Source organism: Pipistrellus kuhlii, unplaced genomic scaffold, assembly GCF_014108245.1.
Source record: "Pipistrellus kuhlii isolate mPipKuh1 unplaced genomic scaffold, mPipKuh1.p scaffold_m20_p_1, whole genome shotgun sequence".
Taxonomy (NCBI): domain Eukaryota; kingdom Metazoa; phylum Chordata; class Mammalia; order Chiroptera; family Vespertilionidae; genus Pipistrellus; species Pipistrellus kuhlii.
In genome coordinates this window covers 107682405-107710364 of record NW_023425404.1, presented here as the reverse complement: position 1 = coordinate 107710364, position 27960 = coordinate 107682405, and the positions used below count along the sequence as shown (strand labels likewise).

At 38.1% G+C, this 27960-nt stretch overlaps 1 protein-coding gene across 1 annotated transcript in view; it reads right to left on the bottom strand.

Annotated features, from left to right (window-relative positions):
• Positions 1-27960, bottom strand: part of MRC1 (mannose receptor C-type 1) — a 98870-nt gene that overhangs the window by 49288 nt on the left and 21622 nt on the right. The window contains exons 4-9 of the mRNA XM_036459378.2: positions 24960-25124; positions 17793-17906; positions 14787-14933; positions 10046-10231; positions 6190-6347; positions 5399-5509 (exon numbers count right to left, since the gene is read on the bottom strand). Of these exons, the coding sequence (XP_036315271.1) occupies positions 5399-5509; positions 6190-6347; positions 10046-10231; positions 14787-14933; positions 17793-17906; positions 24960-25124 (881 nt within the window). The remainder of the gene's footprint in view (positions 1-5398; positions 5510-6189; positions 6348-10045; positions 10232-14786; positions 14934-17792; positions 17907-24959; positions 25125-27960) is intronic.

The window sequence follows — 27960 nt, the reverse complement described above, 5'->3', positions numbered from 1 at the left end:
CTGAAGAATGACAAAAACGATAAAATCTTAAAATCAACCAGAAAGAAAATACAGATGACCCACTTTTTGAAAAGGAAAGATTAGTCTAATAATAGGAATTCCAATGGCAAAAATAAAGGCCAGGAGAAAATAAAACAATATATAAAGTAATATCAGAAAACAGCTGTCAATCTAGAACTCTGGAATGACCTGTCTAAATTATTGTGCAAGGAGATGATAAATTCAAGACATTTTCAAACAAGATAGAAAATTTTCCTCTCCCAGATTACCAGTGAAAAAACTCCTGAAAGGTTTATTTTGGCAAGAAGGAATTTTAAATCAAGAGGAATATGAGTGGGCTAAAAGTATACTGAACAAAGATATTAATAAATGTCTTCATAAATCCAGGTCTAATGTACAGATAACAAAGTTGGCTAATTGGCTGTAGAAAGTTAAATAACGAAATATAAGATCTGTAGTTTAGTTAATAGTATTGTATTCATGTCAATTACCTGGTTGTGATAATGTACATTAGTTTGATGAGATGTGATTATTGGAAGAAACTGAATGTTTATTAGAGGGGAATTCTGGGTTCTTTTTGTTCAATTTCTTGTGAGTCTAAAATTTTTCAAAATTAAAAAAAAATTAATGCTTAAGTAGAATAAGAATCTTCATTTTGTTCAGAAAGAAGAGAGAGATACTTAATAATTTTAACTTCAGGTCAGGAATGCATGTGAAAAGCATAAGGTTAACCATTTAAAAAACAGAAGTAGCATGTATAATTCCCAAATGTGTAGGAAAGAAAAATGGATTAAAGATATTCAATAGAACCAATGGGGTGCAGGGAAGGAGATGAAAGAAAATAAAACTGAATTGTCAACAAAATAAAATGCAAAATAAGGCAGTAGAAACTAATGTACACTAATATCATAAAAGGGTAATATGCTAATTAGAAAGGACATCTTTCGGACATCCCTCCAGACGTCCTTCCAGACAAAGCCACAGTGTCAGGGGCTGAGGCAGAGGTGGTTATGGGGTATCAGGCCAGCAGGGGAGCAGTTAAGGGCATCAGGCAGGCAGGTGAGTGGTTAGGAGCCAGCAGTCACAGATTGCAAGAGGAATGTCCAATTGCCAGTTTAGGTCCAATCCCTGCTCAGGCCTAAACCAGAGTCCCCTGAGGGGTCCCAGATTGGAGAGGATGAAGGTTAGGTTGAGGGACCCCCCATACTGTGCACAATTTTTTTTAATTTTTTAATTTTTATTTTTTTGTGTGTGCACCGGCCTCTAGTTCTATATAATAAAGAGCTAATATGCTAATTAGACCAAACAGCTGAATGACTGTCCAGACAACCTTCCAGATAAAGCTGAGGCTATGAGGGGCTGTGAGGACCAGCCAAGGCTGTGAGGGCTAACCGAGGCAGCCTGGGCTGTGAGGGCTGAGCCCCTTGCATGAATTTTGTGATCGGCCTCTAGTAAGAATATAGCAGAATGTAAAACAAATTTAAACTCTAAGTTTGTCAGTTAACACGTTAAGTGCCAAGCCTGTTTCGTCTTCTTTTCCATTTCAGTCACCCGTAACTGTCATGGCGCTTAATGTATTAAAAGCCATGTAATTTAAGGTACTTAAATTAGATTAAAAATAAAAATATAGATATATGTTTATAAGAACAGTCAGTCCCTAAAATAGAATGATTAAAAGAAATTAGTTGGAAAAAGAGGTTCTAGGGGAATATCAAGCAAAAGATATTTTCTGTAACAACATTACTATCATTTAAATTAACTTTATGATTTAAAAAATCTTATTATGAATAAAATAATTACATAAAGAACTGACTCATTAGGAAGGCATAACACAGATTAAAGTATATAAAGCAAAAATTGACAGAACTACAAGAGAATATTTTGTCAAACACAAAATATTAGGAATATAGAATATCTGGATAACATAAGTGCTAAATTTTATCTAGTCAACATATGTCATTCTGTTCAAGCGCACATGGAATATTTACAAAAACCAACTATGAATAAGATAATTAAAAATCTCAACAAATACCATGTTTCCCCAAAAATAAGACATCCTCCAAAAATAAGACCTAACATGGAAAGATAAGACATCCCCTGAAAATAAGACCTAGCACAACTTTGGGAGAAAAAATTAATATAAGACACTGTCTTATTTTCAGGGAAACAGGGTAACAGAAACAACACCTTTATATGCTCACAATGCAGGGAAATTAAAATCAATAATACCTCCCAATTATTTAGAAACTAAAAAACAAAGTACCGGTACTACAAAACCCCCATCACTATTAACATACATACCCATATGCACACATGCGTGTACACAAGTGCATGTATCATTCCTGGGTGAAAGAAATCTTAATGGAAATAAAAAATATTTATAATTGAATCACAATAAAACACTACATAACAAAACATGGTAGCTATTCCATAGTTTCAATTATTTCTTTTACTTCTGTAAGCATTTTAAAATACATTCACTTTAATATTGTAGCCATTAATTCCATCATCTAAAGCTCCTGATGGTATCCTATATAATAAAGACCTACTATGCTAATTAGACTGAACAGCAAAACAACCATCTGGACAGCCTTCCGGATGAAGCTGCGAGTGCTGGCCAAGACAGCGGGGGCTGCGGGGGCCGAGCCCCTTGCACAAATTTCATGCATCAGGCCTCTAGTATTTTATATTTTTTAATTTCAAACTCATCTGTGGGATTCTTGGTCAGCTTGGTATAAAGAGAATTCACATTTGTATCTGCCAGACATCCTAGGAAATTAGTAACTCAGGACCACTTTATGTTAATTTCTTAGCTCAAGGTTTCCCATACAAGTAAGCAATGAATTTAAAACTGAATCCCAGATATTATGACAGCAGGCCCATGATTTAGAATTCTTAAAAAGATCCCTACACCACTACCCAGTGCCCAGGCCCACCCAGACACAAAAAACTATCTTATATTCCTTTTTTTCTAGTGGACTTTTTTTTTTTTCTAGGCTTCTTAGACCTTGGAGGAAATCACTGCTTAGAGCAGGTGTTTTTAAACTGGCCAAATTATTTAATATTTCTGAACTTCAGTTTCCGCTTCTATCTAATTGGGAATATAACATGTGTCCTTTATAGTCAATGAGAGCATAATAACTGCACTCACAAACAGTTGCTTCTTACTAAAATATTTTTCTGTTCTCATCCTAATGATTAAATTGGATTTTATCAGATTACTCGAGGCCTGATGCATGAATCCATGCACTGGGGGGGTCCCTCTGCCTGGCCTGGGGGGATCAGGCTGAAACCAGCTTTCTGACATCCCAAGTAGTCCCAGATTATGAGGGCACATGCCAGGCTGAGGGACCCCACCAGTGCATGATGAGGGCCAGGGAGGGACTTCAGGAGGGCTCCAGGGTGTGTCTCGCCTGTCTCACTCAGCCCCGATCGGGCAGACCCCAGCAGAAAGCTAACCTACCAGTCAGAGCATCTGTCCTCTGATGGTCAGTATACATCATAACAACTGGTCAAATGGCTGAATAGACAGAGGGACAATTAGCATATTAGGCTTTTATATATAAAGACTAGAAGCCCGTTTCACGATATTCGTGCAATAATAGGCTCCTGGCTTCACTCCCAGCCATCCAGGAGCCAGCAAATCCCTGCTCCCCACCCCAGCCTCCCGGGAGCCGGCAAATCTCTACTCCCAGGCCACTTGGAGCCAGCAAGTTCTCACTCCTACCGGGAGCCGACATGTCCTTGCTCCTCAACTGCCCAGGAGCCAGCATGTCCCCACTCCTACTGGGAGCCAGCAAGTCCTCCTCCCCAGCCACCTAGGAGCCGGCATGTCCTCGCTTCTGTCTGGAGCACCACTCCAGTAGCTACCTCCACTGCCTCCCTGCCCCTCAGAGCAGGCTTCATACCACTCTGCACCTGCATATGCAAATTAACCTCCATCTTTGTTGGGTTAATTTGCATACTCACTCTGATTGGCTGTGGGTATAATGGAGTGATGGTTAATTTGCATGTTTCTCTTTTATTAGGTAAGATGGCTATAAGAATTAATTGCCCTGGCCAGGTAGCTCAGTTGGTTAGAGCATCATCTAGATACCACAAGGTTGTGAATTCAATTTCCAGTCAGGACACATACAGGAAACAACTAATGAATGCATAAATAAGTGGAATAGCAAATCAATGTTTCTCTCTCTGCTTCCTCTCTCTAAAATCAATAAATAAAATTTTTTTAAAAATTAAGAATCAATAACTCTATTTATAACTTTGATCACATAGAAGTAATAAAATTTAAGGATTATTTATTTATAGAAAATTATAATATACATACACATGTGAGTAGGCAAATACTATATCAGTGTACTGGGAATGAAGCCAGTAGTGAAAGTGCAGTGTGCTGGTGACAGGAGACTGGAAGTTAGTCTTGCCTTGGTGGAACTCTAAGAAAGTTATCACTTCTCTGAACTGAAAGTTCCAGAATGCAAAAAATTAAAAGGAGAATTTTGTCACCATTAAGAGCCTTTATACTTCTAAAAGACTGTGATTTTCTGCTCCATGTTGCTTCATGGTTTATTTGTACAGAGCTAAATTATGATTCATGAATTCTCAGCCAGTTGGTGTTTGGTATAAGATGATTTGATCACAACATGATACTCTTGGAAAGAAAATTCATTTCTGCTTTATTTTTATCCAAGAGAAGTGAGAAAGGAAAAGATAAGAAAATGGGCCACTCAGCAACCAGGAAAATGATAACCATACGCCATGGTTTTCTGTAAGTTCTTTTCACTTTTACATAGACCATTTACTTTAACCTCAAAAAAAACCAACAAGACCACAGGGAGATACTGCTAACTGTTATACAGGTCCAGTTGACACACAGTAGGAGGGCATGGCTTTATTCAGTAATTTAAAGCAGTTACTGCCGGCCACTAGCAGTTAGAGTTTAGATCTCCTGCCTCTACAGGGAGGAATCCTCAGAAGTAACTCATCAGAAATGTTATAAATGGAAAAGTGACTAAGGATTGTTTGCTATCTACAACTTAAGGTTTTCTACTGAAAATGTCCTTGACAACCCATAGGTCCTAGACTGCCAATACCCCGATGATAACTTGTCCCATGACCTGCCTTAATCTTGTTACCCTCTCCAGGCTCCATTCGGCATATCATTTTATTCCCCGTTCTTTTTCCTCCAATTCCCACGGCATTCTGAAAGTTGCTACTGACCACACACACCCCATAATAACTGTCAAGAAGCTTTAGAGAGAACAGTGATACAGAACACTAACAAGAAACCATTACATTTTTAAGCAGTTGAGGCACTTGACTGTCTCAGGCAAAAATAAAGCCAAGTACGGCATGTAATATGTGCTGATCTCAAGTTATCGGGTACATTGGTACTCACTTTCCGGCAGCCTGGTTCTACTTCCACTACTCCTGACCCTTGGGCTTGTGATTTCATCTTACAGATGTAGCCCAGAGATCGCTCGCAGGCCCGATCTGCCCAGTACCCATCCTGCGGGAAGCAAAGAGGAAAACTTCATGATTACCGGTTGTTTGACTGTGACGCTATTTTCTCATAATTGTGCTTCCAGAAAGAAAAAACAAAGGTTTGAGGTTATTAAAAGAAAATGGCACCTATGCGAAGGAAAGGTAAACTGACGTTTTACAAGTAATGGTGAATTTTATTCTGGCTACAAAGATGTAAAGGGAGATGGCAGCCCCCCAAACGTGTTTATATTTTAGATATCTAACCCACAGTTTAGAGGGATCTTTTTATATTTGGCACCTCCATATAAGCAAAGAAGAAAAACAAACTAATGTAAACTCTCCAAGCACAGCTTCAAGGCTGTGGAGCCCAGAATAGGTCTAAGTAGGTCTATAGCTACTCAGAGAAATCAGTTGAAAGGAGAATCAAAGCTCTGAATTGATTAACCAATTCACCATTTAGAACCCAGCGCAGGTACCATATATGAAAGTTATTGGTTGATTTCAACCTTGACTCGAAAGTTTCTGTTGGGCCTCTTGAAAATTTGACTGCTAAACAATTGAGAAAGATTTAAGACATTGAATTTGAGTTTTAGTTCAACCTTGACCTATGTCAATTAACCTAGACCAGAAACAATAAGTACTATCAATAAGTGGGGAAAGTTTCCTGTGGCTTTTGGTAGCTATCAGTTATTAAAGTTGCCTCACCTTGCCTTTCATCACAACACAGTCTTCCTGCCTATTGTTTTCATGGCTTGGTTCTCCGCGAAGCCACTTGGTAAATGTCACGGGGGTCCCATCACTCCATTCAAAATACATTTGAATCTTGAGGTCATTTAGGCCAATCCATAATTCATCATTTGGCTCTAAACCAGGAGAAAAATACAGAAGTGATTTTCACAAAGTTTGCATCCCAAAGGTCAGGAGGTTATCTGGAATGAAAGGCCCTCTGCTATCAACAATACTTCTAGTCTGTCGATTCTTAACTAACATAAAGGACCATCCTCTTGAGTGTTAATCTGATCTGCATGGTGTAGACTGAGAAGTGAGTGACACCTGACTGTCAATTTTAATTGTGTAACGTACTCTTGTTTTGTTTCTCTTGAATCTTTTTTTAAATTTAATTTTATTGTTCAAGGTATTACAAATAGTACATATGTCTCCGATTTTTCCCCCATTGACCTCTCCCCCGCCTCCCCTACCACTCCCCCCCCCACTTGCCCTCATCCCCCCGCCCCGAACCCAGTGTCTTGTGTCTGTTGGTTGTGCTTATCTGCATGCATACAAGTCCTTAAGTTGATCTCTTACCCCCACAATCCTACCCTACTTTCCCACTGTAGTTTGACAGTGTCTGTTCAATGCTTCTTTGCCTCTATATATTTTTGTAACGTACTCTTCACAAAGTGAATGTGACTGTATTGTTTTGTTGTGCTACTGCAAATTGTATCTCCTAAGAATTGCAAAAATGAAATTGAGATGCATCTGTCATTACCCTCTATCTCGTGAAGCTACTTTTTTGTTATAAAAAAATTATAACAACTTACTTATCGTGTTGGAAATATGGCATTTATTTATATTTAAATCTACTTACTACTATTAAACCTATGTGTGTTTCAAAATAATAAATATTATGTGTTTCAAAATAATAAATATTAAAAACCACATTTACTTTATTGATTGTGCTATTAACAAGAACATTTTATTTTATTGACTGTATTGTTGTCATGTGAAAATGATCTATACAGTGAAAAGACACATAGACTGGGGAGTTGGGCTGTGTCCCAACATTTGGCACTTATTTATTAGTCTATAAACATGAGTGAGTCTGGAATTATTTTCACCATTAAACACAAGAAGAATCCAAATAGCAAGTAAAGGTTAAAATAAAAACAACCAGGACTAGATATAAAAGGTGACCATTTTGTTTTAAAATTCTACAATTTTCATTACTGATTTAATCAGTAGTTATAATTCTAAATATCCTGACTAAAATGGGACAACATTGAAGACCTGGTATTTCATAGCTAAAAACAGATACAATTCCAAATTTAATTAAATGAAGGAATACAGAATGCATTATCAATTGCTCTACTGTGACTTCCATCCTGAGTGCCTGATTTATGTTCTTTAAGCTGTAAAATAAAATTACCTGCCAAAGGATTTTAAAGAAGATTTTGTAGTAGAAAATGAGAAAAATGCCACACCGTATAGGAATTTCCCTAAACGGTTTATCTCTTCCTCCTAAAGTTGTCACCCAACTTTGCTTTGGAGAAGTCCCTGACTGGCCTAGCGCCAAGACCAGCAGATGTTTCCAGCACCATAAAGAGTGACTGACATTGCCATCATGATCTCTTTTCCTTTCACCTCATTTGGCAGATCATAATCTTTTTGGGCAGCCCAATATAGGCTTCAAAATGGCCTCATGTACCCACACCTTAAGGATTTAGGTTAAATACTAATGAAAACCTAACTCCCAAGTCTCACAACTATAATAAAGTATTAAAGAGTTTTCTACAAATATTTTTTTCTCACTGAACTATTCTCCCCCTACAGCTTTGGTAATTCCAAAGCATAACTTTGATCCTACAAAAATATATAAGATGTACAAGTAAACGTGTTAAGCTGATTCTTATAAATCAGTAGGGAGGCTGTCTTGGTTGATATAGTTATAATTTATATGTGCAGGTGCCAATTTACCCACTGTCTTTCCATTAGTCACATAAAAGATATTTCAACTAGCTAAAAAAGGTTTTCTAGACTTTTGTTTTTATTCTTTTGTTGTTGTTAATCCTCACCCAAGGATATTTTTTTCCATTGATTTTTAGAGAGTGGAGGAAGTGACAAATGAGGAGAGAGAGGAAGAGAGAGAGAGAGAGAGAGAGAGAGAGAGAGAGAGAGAGAGAGAGAGCGAGGGAGCGCTATGTGTGAGAGGCACATTGGTTGGTTGCCTCCCTCACTTGCCCTGACTGAGGCCAGAGATCAAACTGGAAACCTAGGTATTTGCCCTTGACTAGGAATTGAACCCTCACCATCCAGTGCATGGGCCAATGCTCTTACCACTGGCCAGGGTAGGCTTTTGATTTAGAAACAATTCAATTTTGTACCTATTCTTTATTTTTATCAATATCATTTTCATTTTTTTAAAGAAATCATAATGGATAATAAAAATAGGTTTCATAAGTAAAACTTTATGAATTTTCAAGCTGAATAAAAGCAAACTTTGTCATCCAACTTCCCAAAAACTATAGGAATAAACATATAAGGTTCTCCCATTATTATATCATGCTACATAAAGTAGAGCAAAATTTGCACGTTACCCCTACAGCATCTTAACTAATCTGTTTTCCACTGATTCATTTGTAAACTTATTATTTATTGTAAGTATCATAACTTATATGTCATGATATTACTCAGATACATCAGTTTTGACTACATTATCATCCAGGCAAAGAGAGAAGAGGTAGATAGAGAACAATCAGGAAGTCGCTTACAGGCTGCAGCCGTCAGCGGGCCCAGGGCCCAGTCAGCTCAGAGGGAAGCAGGGGAAGGATAGCGTCTGGCACAGGTGCCTGGAGTACTAGGGTTTGGGTCTTTTACATCTTCCTCTGAAACTACTTTTCTATTTGTCAATTGCTTTTCCTCTTCCCTCCCTCCAAGCCTGTCCATTGTCAGGCAGCATCAGGAAGCAGTCCCACCATCGCCACCATCCATTTCCTCCTGTTTTGTTCGCTGGAAACGAGCAGCTGCAGCCATTCACAAGCCTCATCAGTGGAAGCAGAAAACCATCATCATTGAATCAGCCAGCAGCGAGGAAGCTCATTATGATGAGGTTCCTCCTCACCCTCCTCTTTAGGGTAAGGTTGAATCCCCAACTCATTCTCCCCACTTTTTTTAACAAACTTTTTTCAATTTTTGAAAACTTTGCAATATTTTTGTTATGATGTTTTCTAAACATTTCTTAAGTGATGTATCTAAAATGGAGACATAAATTTCTTTAAAAGATTGAGGCCAACTTCCAATAAAATATCCTATTTCTTGCACTGCTCAACATCCAGCAGCATAAACAGGTCCAAAGTATGAGATGCTTCATTCAGAGACCTGGCTTGTGAGATAAAATATAGGCCTTAAATATAGATAGATGATAGATAGATAGATAGATAGATAGATAGATAGATAGAGATAGAGATATATGTATCTATACATATACACATACACACATGCACAAATAACTACAAAAATGAAATACTGTTGAGAAATGTAAGGTAGACTGCTCTGAATCCAGATTATATATAGAAAAATAATATTTTTTAAAATAACCATAAAGGGATTACATAGTAAAAGAAAAATAAAAAATCCAATGAGCTCTTAGTGATAAAAATTATTTTAAAACATATACAATTTTTACATTTTAGGCATGATTCATATATATTATTAAGTTTATTACATTGATCATTGAAGTACTAGGTTGAACTTAATATATTTCACATTCATGATTAAATTTTCTAGACATGAGCAGAGAGTGGGAAAGACTCAAGTCAAGCAAATTATTGATGTAAGTTCCTACCGTAACCCAGCTGGGAGATAATGAAGTCAAATTCCTCGATGGTGTGGATACTTGCTAGATCGCCACCTTCCTTTCTGCATGCAGTCAAGGCCTCTCTCTGCATTTTCTTCTCCTCTCTGTGAATCTTGTAACAGTTCCCCGTGTACGGCCACCACTGAGCGGGGCAGTTGGTAGGCACATCAGTTTCTAGAAGAAAAAAAGGATTTGGAAACCATTTAAAGGGGAAGGTGTTGGGGCTTATTTTATTGTAATGCCATTTTCTACCATTCTATATAGAAAACAATTCATAGCTATGGACAAATAAAAGTGAGATTACTTTTTACTTCTTGCCATTTAAAAAAAAACTGCATTGTTTTTGCTTTAAGACTAAAAATATGTGAATGCATCTTTCATTTAAAATAAAGCTACATGGGAAATCTCTTTTTCTTTTTTTAATTGTACCCCCTGGCCGGTGTGGCTCAATTGGTTGGAGAATCCTCTCGTACACCAAAAGGTGCAGGATTCGGTTCCCAGTCAGGGCACATAGCCAGGTTTCGGGTTTGATTCCCTGCAGCAATCAAGGTTTCCCTTTCAAGTCGATGTTTCTCTCTCTCTCTCTCTCTCTCTCTCTCTCTCTCTCTCTCTCTCTCTCTCTCTCTCTCTCTTTTTCTCTCTCCCCCGCCACCCACCTTCCCTTCCTATCTAAAATCAATATTAAAAAAAAAATACCTGTACTTAGTACAGGCCACATAAAGATACAATAGACTGTCTCATTTTATCTGTGTTTCTTCACCCACTACTCTGAACTAAGCATGTTATGTGAATGCTGGAAGCACAAATGGTTTGACATATAATGTATTGCTTACAAGATTTCGATTTATCTCTATTATATGAACACCAGGGAGCCAGACATTGCTTGGAGAAGCACTATTAGGTGGGCATGAGAAAGAGGTGTTTAAACCAGGAATAGAACGGGGGCGGGAGGCAGGGGGCCAGCAAGGAGCTTCTGAAACTTCAGCAGTTTGCGCTGGCCACCCGGGCCCCTGAACCAGCCCACTACCACTGACTTGCTCCCAAAAGATGACATGTAATATTGTGGAAATCACAGGGGTTTGATTAAGAAGTCTTTCAGGCAAAACCTGGATTTGCCACAAGTGTGTGATCATGGGCAAGTCACATCACATGAGCCCAAGTGTCCATATATGTAAAGCATTTCTAATAATAGTAATATTAATGCTAACATTAAGCTACCCATTCTCACTGTTTCTGACTTAGAAAACATTTGCGATAATATGACTATAAATTACAAATGCCACACATTTACTATCTCATCAAACCAAAAATAGTGACCAATATCCCAATTATTGCTGCTTATAGGTTATGGTCAAGTTTCATAATTTTAATTATAAATTACAAAAATATATTATAATCTATTATAATGGTAATGAGCTGGGGGAGGCAATACCTTGGAAGACAGGGGTATTTTATATTTTAAACTGATGTACAGCAGTTTATAATTACCATTTTATAGACATTCTTTCAAACAGCAATTTAACATCACACTTTGCTTAAAGAGGAGGTATGTTACCAAGGGAACATCAATTTATCTATTTAAATTTGATATTAACTGTTCTCAAGTGCGCTGCCTGAGTAACTGTTCTGGAGGGCAGCTCTGCATTTAATGTGTCAGACCTATTTTCTCTTAAAGGCTGGGACTATCTGTAACATCTTTGTGTAAGCCCAGGGTTCTGTGCACAGTAGTCATTCAAGTCAATAGGTGGTCATAGTGACCAAACACACTATTATTGTAATAGAAAAAAATGCATATTTTCAAAAATTCTCTCAATGCAATGTACATTTGCACACTTCCAGTAGTTACCAAAAAGAAAATGTGTTAGTATAGCTCTGGAGCCCTCTGGTGGGATATTTTAATTTTGCTGCCTATGAAACTGAAAATGTCAGCAAACGCTCAGGACTTCTAAGCCTGATCAGATGAACTTTTAAAAATCTCTAAAAACATGGAAGCAGGCAGTGAAAGAGAGTTCCGAGAGGCAGCCACAAAAGACGGCTTGTTCCTCTAGAGCAGACCTGTCCGATAAGTATATAATGTGGGCCACATGCACAATTACAAATGTCCTAGTTGTGATGTGAAATAAACATAAAAAGAAAACAGGTAAGTTAAATTTTAATAATATATTTCATCTAATCCAATTTATCCAAAATATCCATTTTAACATGCTATCAGTTTTAAGAAATTAATAATGAGCTATTCCCCCCTCTTTTTTTTGCCTAAAAAGTCTTGGAAGTCCAGTATGTATTTTACATTATAGCACATGTCCATCGGAACTAGCCATTTTCATGGCCACTGGTGGTTAAGAGGCTACTGAACTAGACAGCACAGCTGTAGGGGCCCAGGAATTATGGACAGAGAGGGTGATGTTGCAAGGACCAACAGGTTCTGAGGTGAAATCCTTGCCCAATAGGTCAGCAGTCAGGTGCTATATAGTTTGATCTCTGCTATGCTTTTCAAAATCTGGTTTATTTGACCCAGGAAGTATATAGAGACATTTAAAAACCACTCGGACGGGAAGTGTTAGCAAGTGATGTAATTTGAGGAACAGTGGAGAAATCAGAATCATTTACTATGTGTTTGACAAGATGAACCAATGCTCATAGGAGGAATGGTTATCAATGTTCCCACTTCAGAAATGAGGAGCCTAAAACTGAGGGATTAAGCAACAAGGTCAAGTTATAGAATTCTGCCTCCTGAACCAGAGAAACTATGAAACAACCATTCTCCGCTTCCCCAAAGGGTCACCTCCCCGTCTTCTGAAGGAGAATTGTAAAGCTCTTCCAAGGAAGGAGAATGACACTATTTCTCCCATGGGAGCAACAAAGGAGATACAATACAAGGAAGAAGGAGGTCTCCAGAGTCCTAATGGTGATCCTGTCAAGTATGATCAGGCCAATAACCAGGACCCTCATCTGCTGGTACATTCATTGAAGAACTTTGCCATATCTCCACCTACTGACATTGCAAACACAGCTACTCTTTGATCAGCAACTTCACTTCTAGGAATTATCACATGTGTGAAATTCTATGTGTATAAAGTTATTCACTCTAGGACTGTTTGTAACAATAAAAATTGGAAGTAAACTAAGATCCATTAATAGGGCACTTGTCAAATATATATAATATATATATTCTCTCTGTGAAGGCTTATTGCACAGCCATAAAAATTCACACATAGCCGAAACGGGTTTGGCTCAGTGGGTAGAGCGTTAGCCTGCGGACTGAAAGGTCCCAGGTTTGATTCCTAGGCATGTACATTGGTTTTGGGCACATCTTCGGTAGGGGGCTGTGTGCAGGAGGCAGCTGGTCGATGTTTCTCTCTCATCGATGCTTCTAGCTTTCTATCCCTCTCCCTACCTCTCTGTAAAAAACAAATAAAATATATTTTTAAAAATTCACACATAATTTTTATGCACTATATAGAATGATGTCCAAAATTGTCATGAAGTGAAAAAAGTAAAGAATATATGTATAGCATGCTTCTACTTGTATGGAACAGATAAAAATACTCATAAACATATTTGTTTACATATCCATAGAATGATTACATAAAGATATACGTCCAAAAACAGTTACTCAGGGATGGAATGTGGGAGTTAGAAGTAATTGGTTGGCAGAAAATATTATTATTTATCATTTGTACTTTTTTTTTTAGCCATGTCTATCATATTTTAAAATAAATAAAATTGCTTTTAAAATTCAAGAAGAAAAAAGTTAATAATGACACATAGATTTCTCAAGCACAATACATTCATACATACATATATGCATATATAAATATGTATTTATATAAATTTCTTAAAGTACTGTGTTCCTACAAAAATAGCTGTTAGGGAAAAATATGTACTTTGTTTGCTTTGGCCAATTTGTAAAAAGAATGCAATCTTGCCTTAATAGTTAAATTCTTCCATAAAATTATGATAGGGAGCATAATTGAATTTTTCCCTCTGTTGTTGCCTATATGTAAAATTCAATTATTACTTTTGGAATGTTTTATTCCATTTTTGTGAAGACATCAGTGTACGATGTTAATTTGAATAGCATCAGAGCCCAGGTAGACCCTAAACAGTGAGGACATTTAAAAAATATATATTTTTCAACCCTTGCTGGTTTGTTCAGTGAATAGAGCAACAGCCTGAAGACTAAAGGGCCCAGGGTTTAATTCCAGACAAGGGCCCGTGCCTGGGTTGCAGATTTGATCCCCAGTAGCGGGTGTGCAAGGGGCAGATGATCAATGATTCTCTCTCATCACTGATGTTTCTATCTCTCTCTTCCTTTCCCTTCCTCTCTGAAATCAATAAAAAATATGTAGTTTTAAAAACTCTTTCAATCATATATTTCCTAGCTTGGATTCTGATTTTGTCACATGTGCATGTTTTATATCGCCTTTGAATATCTTTCTCTCACCTGTAATGTGAGAATAAGAATACCTAACTTGCCGGGCTGCTGTGAAGATAAAATGCTAACGTATTCTGTCAAAGGCTTTGCACATGCCTGAACCCCACAGCACACTCGGGAAATGGCAGTGGTCAGGAGCAGGAACCAACAAAAGGAAACGTGGTAGGAATGTCATTAAGTCGCCTCCATAAATTATCCACCAATCCTGTCCTTCCATACAGTGTAACTCACCTGTAACTTTGTTGTTAAGTTATAATATTTTGTGTGCTTCAGATCAAATAGATCACTCACCTAAGGGGATAACAAAAGGATTCAAAGTTGTGTTGCCCTTTTTACAAATGTAGCCTAGTCTCTGAGCACAGTTCAGATTTTCCCATTTCGCATTCTTCCCAGGATTTAGTGACACACAGATTTGTCCGGGTTCTGCTGATGGGCTTCCTTTGGGGACAAGGAGAAAAACAAAATGGAAGTATTACAGGTGTTCCACGCAGATAGCCCCCTCAGCCCACATCTCCATCCTCGGGGATTACTGGGTCCCCATCCCATCCTTTGCTGCACATTCACCAACAAATGTTTATTGACTGCAGAGTGAAAACCACGTTGGGTGTCTGTTTTCTTGTTGGATCATTTCAATGACTAAAATTTTAATTGTGCAAATTTACTTCTTTAAAATAACTTATTTTCATAATAGCAAATAATAAAGTTGGACCTTAAAACCTGAACAATCTTCATCCTGGGGTATGGGTGTATAATAGAGATGGACCTAACCAATAAACAGTTCTATTAAGCACTGCCAATATCCACCAAGAAAACAAAGTCAAGCTCACTGTGAAGACCGGACTAGAGCATTTCTGGACATGGGAAGACTTTTTCCAATTAGAAAGAGGAGACAGAAAAGAAAGACGATGGAGAGGAGAACGACAAGGGAAGGGTTGCTGGAAGCAGGAATGTGTGTTGAAAAGTGCACCCAGAACGATGACTCAAGATTTTCAACTCAGCCTGCAAAGAATATTTTTAATATCTGACCCTGTACCCCGCCCTTAATCAGAAACTGATTAAAGGACCAGATAAAGTCAACTTTGTTAACACAAGAGATGTAAGCTGGTTCCATTGCACACCTGAAGTCAGGGTGAATAAGCCACATTTTGTTAATGACTGCTTTCTGACTTTTGATGTATATAACCTGCGTCTAGACCTCACTCTCCCTTTCTGTGAGATGGGAATCATGTTACCTGCTCCATAAAGCCTTTGTCAACATTTTTTGAAAGTTGCTTGAATAGCATACAAAGAAAAAAAATTGTTAGTGATAAGAATAAGGATGTTTTTAAAATGTGTTGATATTGTGACAAAACTCACAATATAACAACTAACAGATAAGGTGTCAATGTCAGTACTAGAAAGAAACTTTCAAGAAACAATAAGTTTTATAACTATTGGTTAATATGTTAACTAATAAAGTATGTTATACATTTATTTATCAGTACAACATGATGACCAACTTCAATATATCAATTATTGTCCTTAAATCGTTACCATAGTTATATATTTGAATTTATACTTCTACATCACCAAATAAATGAATTTAAATAAATGTGTTACTTGGTCATAACTACTCAATTGAATCTTTGATTGCACAATTTAAATAAAAATTGCTAATATCCCACAAAGTTTCTAATTTTAGTTGAAACTCTCATACTATTTCATAAGGTGACTTAATTTGAACTTACTTCTCAGAAACTTGATTTAATAAGGAAGATCACTTGTTAACATCCTAATTTCATTGCTCACCTTCACTAAAGTTAACCTCCAAATTTTCTCACTGAATTCTTAGAATGCGGGTGGCTAAATATTATAATCATCACTCCCACAAAGAATAATAAAGTGACCCATCCTGCCTAATGTTTTACAATAATTAAGCAACAAAGAAGAATAAATTCATCCCCTCATAAATGATTATTTTTGTCTATTGATTTGATTGACCCCAACTGGTATTCTCCCGTTTAATTTGGCTGAGTGTGTAGGCAGACAAATCAAATCCTCACTCATAAAAAGGACACCTCGTATTCCTTTGCAGCAATGCTTATTCCCATGTTCTAGAAGAAGACAGAGCTGATGCTATCTGGAGGACTCTAGTGACAGCCTTGTAACCATCATACATTGAAGGTTATAGCTCAGTAAAATCTAAACAATCTAAACCAAAATAGATTCTCTAAAAATTCTCTCCCATGCTTCAACATCTATTTTGAATATTATTTTTCTGAAGTTGTTTTCTTTTAAATAGCATACCTCAAAAATATAGAAATGGAGAACTCGATTATCTAAACCTGTGGTCGGCGAACTGTGGTTTGAAAGCCACATGCGGCTCTTTGGCCCCTTGAGTGTGGCCCTTCCACAAAATACCACAGCCTGGGCAAGTCCATTTTGAAGAAGTGGCGTAAGAAGAAGTTTAAGTTTAAAAATTTTGTCTCTCAAAAGAAATTTCAATTGTTGTACTGTTGATATTTGGCTCTGTTTACTCATGGGTTTGCCGACCACTGATCTAAACCAAAGCAAAAACTAATGGCTTTAAAAAATAAATGTAAAAAAAAAACAACAGCAAATCAGTTTTTTTTTTCCATAGCAGAACCTATAAATGAGGGTGTGACCTACAGGTTATGCCCTTCCCACATGCATGACAGACATCACTAATTGTTCTTTGCGCTCTTTCTTAATGACATGGGGTTGTTGGGGTCAATTCATTGCCTCATGCAACTTCTACCATTGGCTGGTATTGGTGAATAAGAAAAACATTTTTTGTCATCATTGGTCTTCTTGTTTTCTCTGAATAATTGCTGTATATGTGGAACATATTTATTATTTAGCCTCCTTTTTTGTTGTTACCTGTATGTAGAAATAGTTAGTTCAGAGCATTCAGACAATGTAGAAATAATTAGTTCAGAGCATTTTCTGTCCTCCAGAAAATTAAAAAGTTGTGAAAGGCTTGGTCACCCCCAAATGTTTTATACCTAGCAAATCAAGAAGAGTCTTAGAACTCATACTGTAACAGAGACTTGTATTGATTTGTGTGATAATCCTGCCTGACAAGTCTTCATCCCAGGAAGCTGATATAATCCTACAGTTTCAGTTTATTCAAATCTAGTTGGCAGATTTCAAGTCAAGGTGAGACATGAACGGAATTTGATAGTATCCCAACTATTTATTCTCATTAAGACCTACACATGAGATGATGGAAAGTCCCAATGGTATCAAGAAAAATTAAATTTAGATGAATTCAACCACAGACAAGCTTTACCCTACCTGGTAACCAGTTCAAATAGCGGAATGGACTGCCACCACTCCATTGCCATCCACTGTTCAAACCCAGACTGTTAAGTCCAATCCAGAGTCCTGAAGTCAAGGAATTGGTTAATCCTATACAACAAAAAGCAAAAAACAGAAACAAAACTCACATTCAGAAAAGACAGTGAAATTAAATTCAGAAGTAAGCACTCTTTAAGGGATATATTCATTCTTTGACATTCCTCATCTGCTATAGATATCTCAATACTGCTGTAATTAGCTAGTTGTTAATAACTGGAGGCCCAGTGCATGAATTCATGTACCAGTGAGGTCCTTCAGCCAGCCCTGTGGGATCAGGCCAAAACCTGCTCTCTGACATCATCTGAAGGGTCCTGGATTGTCAGAGGGCACAGGCCAGGCTGAGGGAATCCACCCGTGTACAATCAGGGCCAGGGAGGAACGAGGGAGGTTGGCCAGTCAGGGAGGGACTGAGGGAGGGCTCAGGGCATGCCTGGCCAACTCACTGAGTCCCAACTGGCCGGACCCCAGCAGCAAGCTAACCTATTGGTCAGAGCATCTGCTCCTTGGAGGTCAGTGCACATCATCACAAGTGGTTGAGTTGCCTTGGCATATCATTAGCATACTATGCTTTGATTGGTTGAACAGATGACCAGACCACCAGACATATTAGGCTTTTATTATATAGGATAGGAAAGAAGCAGAATAGGAAGGCCAGACATTCATTCTGGGCATGTCATTTGGGCAACTTCACCAGGAAGCCGCAGCTTTGCACTCACCAGGGAACAGCCCTTCTATTCCTTACAAACAATGGGGAAGGGTTCCAAAAAAAGGAAAAATAGACACATGCCGAGAAAACGTGGTGTGACACAGAAAAGGTACTTTCCTGTCAATCACACCTGGGACAGAGATGGTTGGCCAGAATGGGCAGTGGCCACTGCAAGCATGGAAAAATTTGGGAACACAATCTTTTAAACAAGGGAATTCCCTCTCTTGTTGCTCTTATGCTCTTGGCTCACTCCTGGCTTCCTCGCATTCGCCTGTGTTTCCTCCACAGCCATGCTTTCCTGTGTGCCCACCTGCAATGGGCTGATGGACTGCAGTGGGGAAACACAGAGTACGCTAGCCTGATGCTGGATCGGACTGTGCAGACCTGGGAAGAAAACTCTGGACACGGGTTCTGCCGAAGCCCAGCTTCACTTCTTCAATGACTGGGCAAAAGGAAGTGGGACTTTGGAAGCCCAGGGGTGTAATTCCATAGAATGAAAGCTTTCTACTGTATATCATCCTCCTATGGGGGCCTCCGGAAAAGCTTATTCCAGTGGCACCCCAAGAACCTCATTTCCATGAGCACTAACTGGGGGAGAAGAGGCCCTCTCCTATCCTGTAACACTTCTAGGCTTGTTTTGAAGAATTAAATTAAGTATTAAAACAAGACCTGACACACAGTATGTGCCCAAAAAATGTAAGCTACTGCTATCTTTATTATTATTATTATTATTATTATTATTCCATGTGAAAGTCAGTTTGGCAAAAAAGTGTGATTTCAAAACAAAACTCAAACTTTGTGTCAAATATATCACTTAAAGCCGATGAGCATCAGCCACCCTTTTTTCTCCGATGCGCTTCTGTAATTTTATGAGACCAAGTTTTTTTACTATGATATTATTTTCTATGGCATTACTATAGAAAGCATTAATTCCACATGCTACACATTTTGATCATTAATTTTTCTGAATGTATTATCTGAAATAGTTCTATACCTACTTTTGAACTTAGTTATAACAGAGGAAGCATGAATGTCCAATATTGCATTGGCAATTTTTTTCTATATTGAAGTCCAATTTCTTTTTCAGCCGGCAACAACGGAAGCTGGCAAAAACAATCAGAGCAACAAGCCAAATTTCACTTCCTATATCTTCTTTCAGTTCTGTAAATCCTAACATGCACAAATGTAGTTATAATTCTGATTCAGGAATTGAGGGTTAAATGCAGTGTGCCAACATTTTTGAGGTTAGAAACAGAAGTGGGAATGATGAAAGGATGGTGAGTGATGTAAGAATGGGCTGCTTGAGCAGAAGCAGTTAGCGCTGCAGATACTGTGCATTCAGATTGTCAGTTTAGAATAAATTTACTGGAGTGAGGAGTGTTGACATATAATTAAGGATTTTATTGAGGACCACCAAGTCCTTGATTGCTATTTGTTAGTGAGACCCAGGCAGAGTGAAATGGAAAGACAGCACTGAATTCCAATTCAGCCACTTTCTCAACACAAGACATTAGGCAAGTATCTCGTTTCTATTCCTAGTCTGTTATCTCATCTACAGAGCTGAGGACAATAATATTCATTTAGGAGGTGGGTGTGAGCTGTATAAATAAAGTCACATGTCTGCCACACGGTAGATGCTCAATAAATGACAGGTCATTTGATCTCAGAATCATAAAATGGGCTTACACTTTTTAAAAATATTTTTTATTAATTTCAGAGAAAGGAAGGGAGAGGGAGAGAGAGAGAGAAACATCAATGATGAGAGAGAATCATCAATCAGCTGCCTCCTGCAGGCCCTATACTGGGGATCTAGCCTGCAACCTGGGCATGTGCCCTTACCGGGAATAGAGCTGTGACCTCCTGGTTCATAGGTTGATGTTCAACCATTGAGCAACACTGACCAGGTGAGTTTACACATTTTTAAAAAAATAATATTTACTTCAAAAATCCTCACATAAAAGAAATCTTATCTTAAAAGTGTAACTATTGGGGCGGGGGAAGGGGGGGGGATTTTCATGCAAATGAAAGTCTCCACACAAAAAATCCCTAATTTTTTGTTTTCTGTTTTTCATTTTAGTGGCATGTTTCCCAAAATGGAGTAGATCAAAATCGCCATTTATACCATTATTTTTTAGATTCTTTCCTGATCTATCCCAGTAAATACCAAATATCATGAATATCTCCCCTCCAAGGGAAAAAAAAAAAATCTGTTTGTTTGTTTTTTAATTCTTCATCAGACTCTCCCTCTCCCTCCCCTTCCCTCTCCCACCACCTCCCACCCCTCCCCCACCCACACACTTATGCATGATATTGTTGATTTTGAGAAAAGCCGGAAATGTTGAAAATATGCTGACTAAAATTCTAAAGGATTGGGTAAGATTTAAGAATCTGAGCTGAACTCAGCCTCTCAATCTCTCCGAGCTTGTTTGGTCTCTGAGGGACACAACAATTTCCTCCATTGATTAGGGAAGCATTTCCTGCCGCTGGAGCCTGACAGTGGGGCCAGGCACCGGGAATGGGCCTAGAGTTGGGCAGAGCTGTTGTCCTGCCAACATCATCACTTTCCTCTGTGTAACGGGGAAGAAAGTTAGAAAGTAATCTGTGTCCTGTCCTCTGGCTTCTCAAAAGCCAGGAAACAAGTAAAACTTGAAAGAGTCAAGATAACACAACCCCAAAACAAATTCCTTAAAATTAAAAATAAACAAACAGCCAATGGAAACCATTTCAACTCTGAGAGGTTTTTCTCTCTCTTGCAAGTGTGCACAAATAACACCAGAATTGTCTCAAATCTTTTCTCTTCCTTAATCATCTACATGAGTTTAATTTTGTCTCTTTCTGTGCTTTATTCTCCTTCTGATCTTTATACATGGTTGTAAATATTAATCACCCTGATACTTTGTGCCATTATTAGAGAGACCCAAAACACCAATCCCAAACAGAATTACTGGGCAGCCTGAGGCATAGTCTCATCTCTGAGTTTATGAATGCACACTGAGAGGTCAGGTTGCTTTTCTATCACCAATCTCCGAAATAATAACTGAAAGGAAATGGGGAGTTGCTGCCTAGACTGAAAGGAGAAACTTAATAAATGTTAACCTTGGTGCTCAAGGATTGCAAGAAATACTGCACTACAGTAGAACAGTCCATCATACAGTTTTGAAAAATGAACTAGGAATAGATAAATATTTCTTACCCAGTTACATTTTGTTTGTGTATTTCACAAGGTTGTGCTAAATAAATGTGTTGTCATAATTTCCACCAAAACAAAAATGCAATAAATATCTTCAAATTCAATTAAAAATGAATTACTTATGAGAGAGGTGTGTTCTGGTTGATGAAAAGTATCATCTGAAAAGAGTCAGAGAAAGTGAAATCCTAGGAATGAGGTAAAGCTGAGAACCTGCTCTAACTCTCCCCTTTAACAAATTAACTCACGGAGGCATAGAAGTCTCAGGGGGTCTCACCAAGGTTCCCCAACTGTTAGGTGGGAAGTTAGACCTGAGCGCGGGGCCTTGGGGTCCTGAAAAGCCAGCAGACCGCCAGCAGGCAGGTCCAGAACCAGCTCAGAGGCAAAGGACACGACTTCAATGCAACCTTACTATGGCTCTGAACTAATTGCAATAAAATTTTCATTGCGGTTTTGACACTCCACCCCATGGGGTTTTTTTTCATGCATTATGGATAAGGAGAAATAGACTTATATAACCCTTTTCTGTCAATCATCCTTGAATGCAAATGAAAGTCTCCACCCAGAAAATCCCTCATTTAAACCATATAACCCAGGATTTCGGGGCCATTGTCTCTCTCCACTGGCTTGCTCCTCGCTTGGAGTATATCTCCAATAAATCCCACTTCGCTTTACTTTCATTTTTATTGATCTTAAAAATGTTTTCTGGCCCTAGCCAGTTTGCTCAGTGGATAGAGCATCAGCCTATGGACTGAAGGGTCCCAGGTTTGATTCCTGTCAAGGGCATATGCCTGAGTTGCAAGCTTGATCCCCAGTGGGGGGCATACAGGAGGCAGCAGGTCAATGATTCTCTCTCATTATTGGTGTTTCTCTCTTTCCCTCTCCCTTCCTCTCTGAAATTAATTTAAAAAAAATACATTTAAAAAATTATTTCTGCATTGATGAGAAGAACCAAGGTCCCAGCCTGTAACTTCAATCAGTAGCACAGCTTCACAGAGCTGCACCCAGGCTGGCTGGCTCCAGTCCATGCTCTTTAGCCTTCCACTCTGCTACCTGGTGACCCATCAGATGGAATTGTAGGCACTGCTGACACAGTAGGTACTAACGTAGTGTGGTCATCTGGAAGGCTAATAATATGCAAATTCCTGGCCCACATCACACCTAGTGATCTAAAATCTCTAGACTTGCACAAGACACCTTCACTTTAACAACATTTTTGGTGATAAATAAGCAACTTGGCATTCAGGAACTATCCTTCTTACTGCCCTCTTGCCATAAATTGACCGTTTGTCCAAATATGAGGCTGATTGCTAAATACTTATTCTGATTGTGCTGTTTCATCATTTGTCAGTCAGCAGACATTCATGGAAACTCTTGCCCTGGGAAGCTTCTGTGTGATGCCCTTTGGGGTGGGGGCAAAAATATTCACGAGACATTCCTCATTTTCAGCCATTTACCTGCATAAGCCATTCTCCACACAGCCTTCAGTTTGTTTTCTCGATGGCACTTAACTATAATTTGCATTTATTTGTTGGTTGGTTTTCTTGCTTGTGAGTGTTTTCCCCTTTGGACTTTTAGCTCCGGATGGATAGCACATGTCTGGCTTTGGTCACCACTGTGTCACCAGGACCAGCATGATGCCTTTCCCACAGATACCAGCCATCTTGTTGAATGAATGAATAAAAATACCAAACGAATGTATTTACACCTTTGGAGGGGTAGCAGGGCATGTATGTAACTACTGTTATAAAAGTAGTAAACAAATGAGAGACATGTAGATGGAAATGGAGAAGCACTGGGCTTCAACTGTATAAAGTTTGTGAAATTCTAGGTACAAGAAATGGCATGGGGGAAGATGTGGACATGAGAAAGTATGGCACATGGATAAGGAATCCAAAACTTTTCCTTTATCAAGGCTAAGAAATGCATGAAGGAGAACGGTAGTCAGTGGGCAAATGACAGCCACTGAATGTCAGGCAAAGGTGTTTGGTGACTTATTTGATAGGAAAGGAGAAGCCACTAAGGTTTTTTCAAACATAGAAGTCACAGGATCAGAGATATACAGGTGTCCCCCAAAAGTGTATGCACCCTTTAACAGCTTATAGCTCAAGTTTGAAAATTATATCTATTTTAGCAAACACTGCCTTTATAATTATTCCAAGTGTGTGTAGACATTTTGGGGCACACTCTATTTTAGTCTAATAACAAAGTCAGGATAAACTGGGGAGAGGGCAGGTATCGGGAGCAAGGAATTGGGATGCTTTTCTCTCACACTCATTTCTGGTCCTAATCTCTCTGTTCCCCAAAAGGAGTGTCGAAACTCCAACAAATTCTTTCATTTCAAGCAAACATTGGCCTTTTTAATCTTCACAAGAACAGAACCTTTAAAAACAAACACCGCATCGTGGAAAGAGTGTCATTAAGTCCTGCAAGCCATTACAGCAGTGGTGTTCAACCTTTCCGATGCCATGACCCTTTAATACAGTTCCTCATGCAAATACCTGTATTTTCCGATGGTCTTAGGGGACCCTGCTAGCAGTTCTAACCTGTAAATTGCGACTGTAGAGAACTGCTGCTATAGAGCCTAAGACCACTGGAAAACACAGATATTTACATTATGATTCATTAACAGTAACAAAATTACAGTTATAAGTAGCAACGAAAATAATTTTATGGTTGGGGGTCACCACCGCATGAGGAACTGTATTAAAGGGTCGCGGCATCAGGAAGGTTGAGAGTCTGGGAGTTCTAGAAAGGGGAGACAGGGAGGACTCCGTTTCAGAGCAGCTCTCGGCGGCCCTGCTTGTGGTGGCAGCACTGCACTTAACGTTGTGAGCTCTGTGATGCTCATGGAAGATCTTTGGCTTCAGGTTAGACCTTCAGTATTTGAACAGCATGGTATCCATGCCTTATGCCCCAAAATCACATCACTAATTAATTGTGGCATCATCTACTGTAAGCCGAGATAAACACCCAGAGTCCTTATTAGCACAGGTTCTGTCACAACTGATAGAACAAAGTTGACTCCTGGCAACAAACCAATTTAGCCTCCAAGAGTGTTTTCAAGAGGCAAATTTGTCATACCACCTGCTTAGGGACTGATTCTATTATGATGTCTACAGTCAACTGTGTTGTCTGCTTTTAAGTTAAACTGTACTGAAAGAAAATAACCATAATCTTTACTTACAAATTTCTCTTTTTGTGCCATTACCTGTCATGTATGTTTGCTCATGTATTTCTGTGATGCTCAAGAGTTCCGCACTCTGTTGTTGGCAGCTCTTCCATGCTTGGTGCCAAGTTAGAGCAGATTTGGAGTTTATCTGGTAGGAAATGCCAGTGAGTGGATCTTTGTTCCATAGGTTTTCACTGCCCTCAACTGCAAAAGAAGTCAAATGGAATTGGTTGTTATGCCTAGAAAAGATTTTCAGTGAACAATATTTTTTAAAAATCCTCAACGCATTACTGCCTCAAGCTTTATATTTCTTTTCCTTTTTTAAAAACTTATTTTTAAAGTGCCTATGATATTTTCTTTGTTCTTAAAATGAAGAGGGGCAGTTTTCAAAAGCTAAACCCACATTCCATCCTTTGTATGCGCCTAAATTAAAAAAGGAGGGCATTCTCTCCCTATTTTTCTATTGGCACGTGTGGGATCAGATGAACTGGGAAGTGAGGCAATTGCAAAAAACTAAGAATAGAGACGCCATCCCAACTTCCTTAATCTAAAAAAATGTAAAGAGAGAAGAGAAAATAAGTATATGTCTTCTCTCAGCAAGTGAATATATTGCCTGCACATTCTAGTTTGGTCATTTTATTTTATTTTTAATATATTTTATTGATTTTTTTACAGAAGGAAGGGAGAGGGATAGAGAGCTAGAAACATCGATGATGAGCCGAAACCGGTTTGGCTCAATGGATAGAGCATCAGCTTGGGGACTGAAGGGTCCCAGGTTCGATTCCGGTCAAGGGCATGTACCTTGGTTGCAGGCAAATCCCCAGTAGGGGGTGTGCAAGAGGCAGCTGATCAATGACTCTCTCTCATTGATGTTTCTAAATCTGTATCTCTCTCCCTTCCTCTCTGTATAAAATCAATAAAATATATGAAAGAAAGAAAGAAAGAAAGAAAGAAAGAAAGAAAGAAAGAAAGAAAGAAAGAAAGAAAGAAAGAAAGAAAGAAAAGAAACATCGATGATGAGAGAAACATCGACCAGCTGCCTCCTGCACAACTGGGGGCGTGCCTGCAACCAAGGTACATGCCCTTGACCGGAATCAAACCTGGGACCTTTCAGTCTGCAGGCTGACGATCTATCCACTGAGCCAAACCAGTTTCAGCTAGTTTGGTCATTTTAGACCAAAGGCATCAAAGGGGAGGTTGTGGCCGGCTGGCGTGGCTCAGTGGTTGAGCATCGATCTATGAACCAAGAGTTTGCAGTTTGATTCCCAATCAGATCATATGCCCAGGTTGCCGTCTTGATCCCCAATAGGAGGCCTGCAGGAAGCAGCTGATCAATGATTGTCATCCTTGATGTTTCTATCTCTCTCTCTCCCTTCCTCTCTGAAATCACAAAGGCATGGGCTTTTTTTTTTTTTTTTTTAAAGGAAGGTCGTGAACTACATAGATCCTATACTCGCTTGCTGCCCTGTCATTCACCAGTGGCTTGATCTAAGTTACAGGGTTAACTTTTGAAGTCTTACTTCCTCGTCTCTAGAATACAGTCAGTAAAGGTAGCTCCTAGCAACAATAGATGCTGGTTAATTTTCCTTCCCTTAGAGTAAAAAAATATTTAACTTATTTTTCTTATTTTATAATTTCCAAAGTATTCTATAAACTTGGTTATATTATATGAAAGGCCAATAATATAGGTACATAAATTTAACATGTAGCCTTTTACTTACATTTGGAAAATTAGTCAACAAGTGAAATATTTTGTGTGCTTCATGTTATGGAAATTTCTCTTTTTAATAATAAAAAATTCTACTTACAAGTCATGCAGAGTAATAAAATTTTCATTTATTTGCAAGGAAGTGAGAGAGAATTATGTAACTTCTCAAATTATCTGAGAAGGATTGAATTTGCTAAGAAACTAGGCAGTTTTCCATAAGCACATAGCCTGTGCTGCTGTAATTCTTTCTCTTGACAGGAAGTGACCTTTATCATGCATGTACCACAGACTATGATATGAAACCTATGGTCCCGTGGTACACCAAAGAGGAAGAAAAGCAAATCAAAATTTCAGTCAGGCAACAGTATAGAAATTTCTAAAATGTTTTAAGTATAAAATCAATACATAAATTTATGTTAAAAATAAGTTTGAGTTAGTGACATTAAACTTAAATTAGCACAGTGTGAGGCCTTATTATTTTAAATGTCCAAATGGATTATTTTCCACATGAGATCATTCAAATGAGATTGAAGTTTATTTGAAGATGGAAATGTTCTAAATAAATATTTTTAGAAACTAGAGGTTTTGTTTATAATATAGTAAAGAAATGTGACATATCAAATAAAAGAGGGAATTATTTTCTTATCCAGGAATGGAGAAAAGGGATATAAGTGACCAAAGAAGAAAATGCAATTTGACTTTTCATTTAAAGAAAGAGTATATTACATTTTAAATCAAGGAATTAAAATCTATCTGTCACTGAATGTATAGGTTTGCTGACTATACATCTCCCCCAATTCTTCAAACTCCCACAGTCAAAGAGTACAACTGGCCTTGAAAGCTAAAGTTGAAAGCTATGAAGAATTGAGAGAAAGGAATCTTTTTTCTTTTTCTGTTCTTATAATATTTGAAAACGAGTGTTTAAACATTACAATGAACAATACAAAAGATATATATCAACTATAACTAGGTCAACAAGTTTCATTTTCCTGTATTGAATTTATTGGTTTTAAGATTAATATGAAACATAATGTTCTTTTAAAAGGAACACAAAGCAAGGAAATGAAATTGGTTAGGAAATTTGAAAAGCCCTTTTTTAAAAGGCAGGAAATGTATAAAATTTACTTTAGATTTTTAACGTATATTGAAAAATCAATAATTTTTTTTTTCTGTAGCTTTTTTACATTTATAGGAAAAAATAAGTTACAAGTAAGAGGACTTAAAGAGTATTTTAGAACATACGCAGGATATGCCTCCAACACACATCTATTCTAGGTGGTGAGTTTTCTTTGTGATTAGTGACTAGCCATTTCTCCTCCATTAAATGACTGC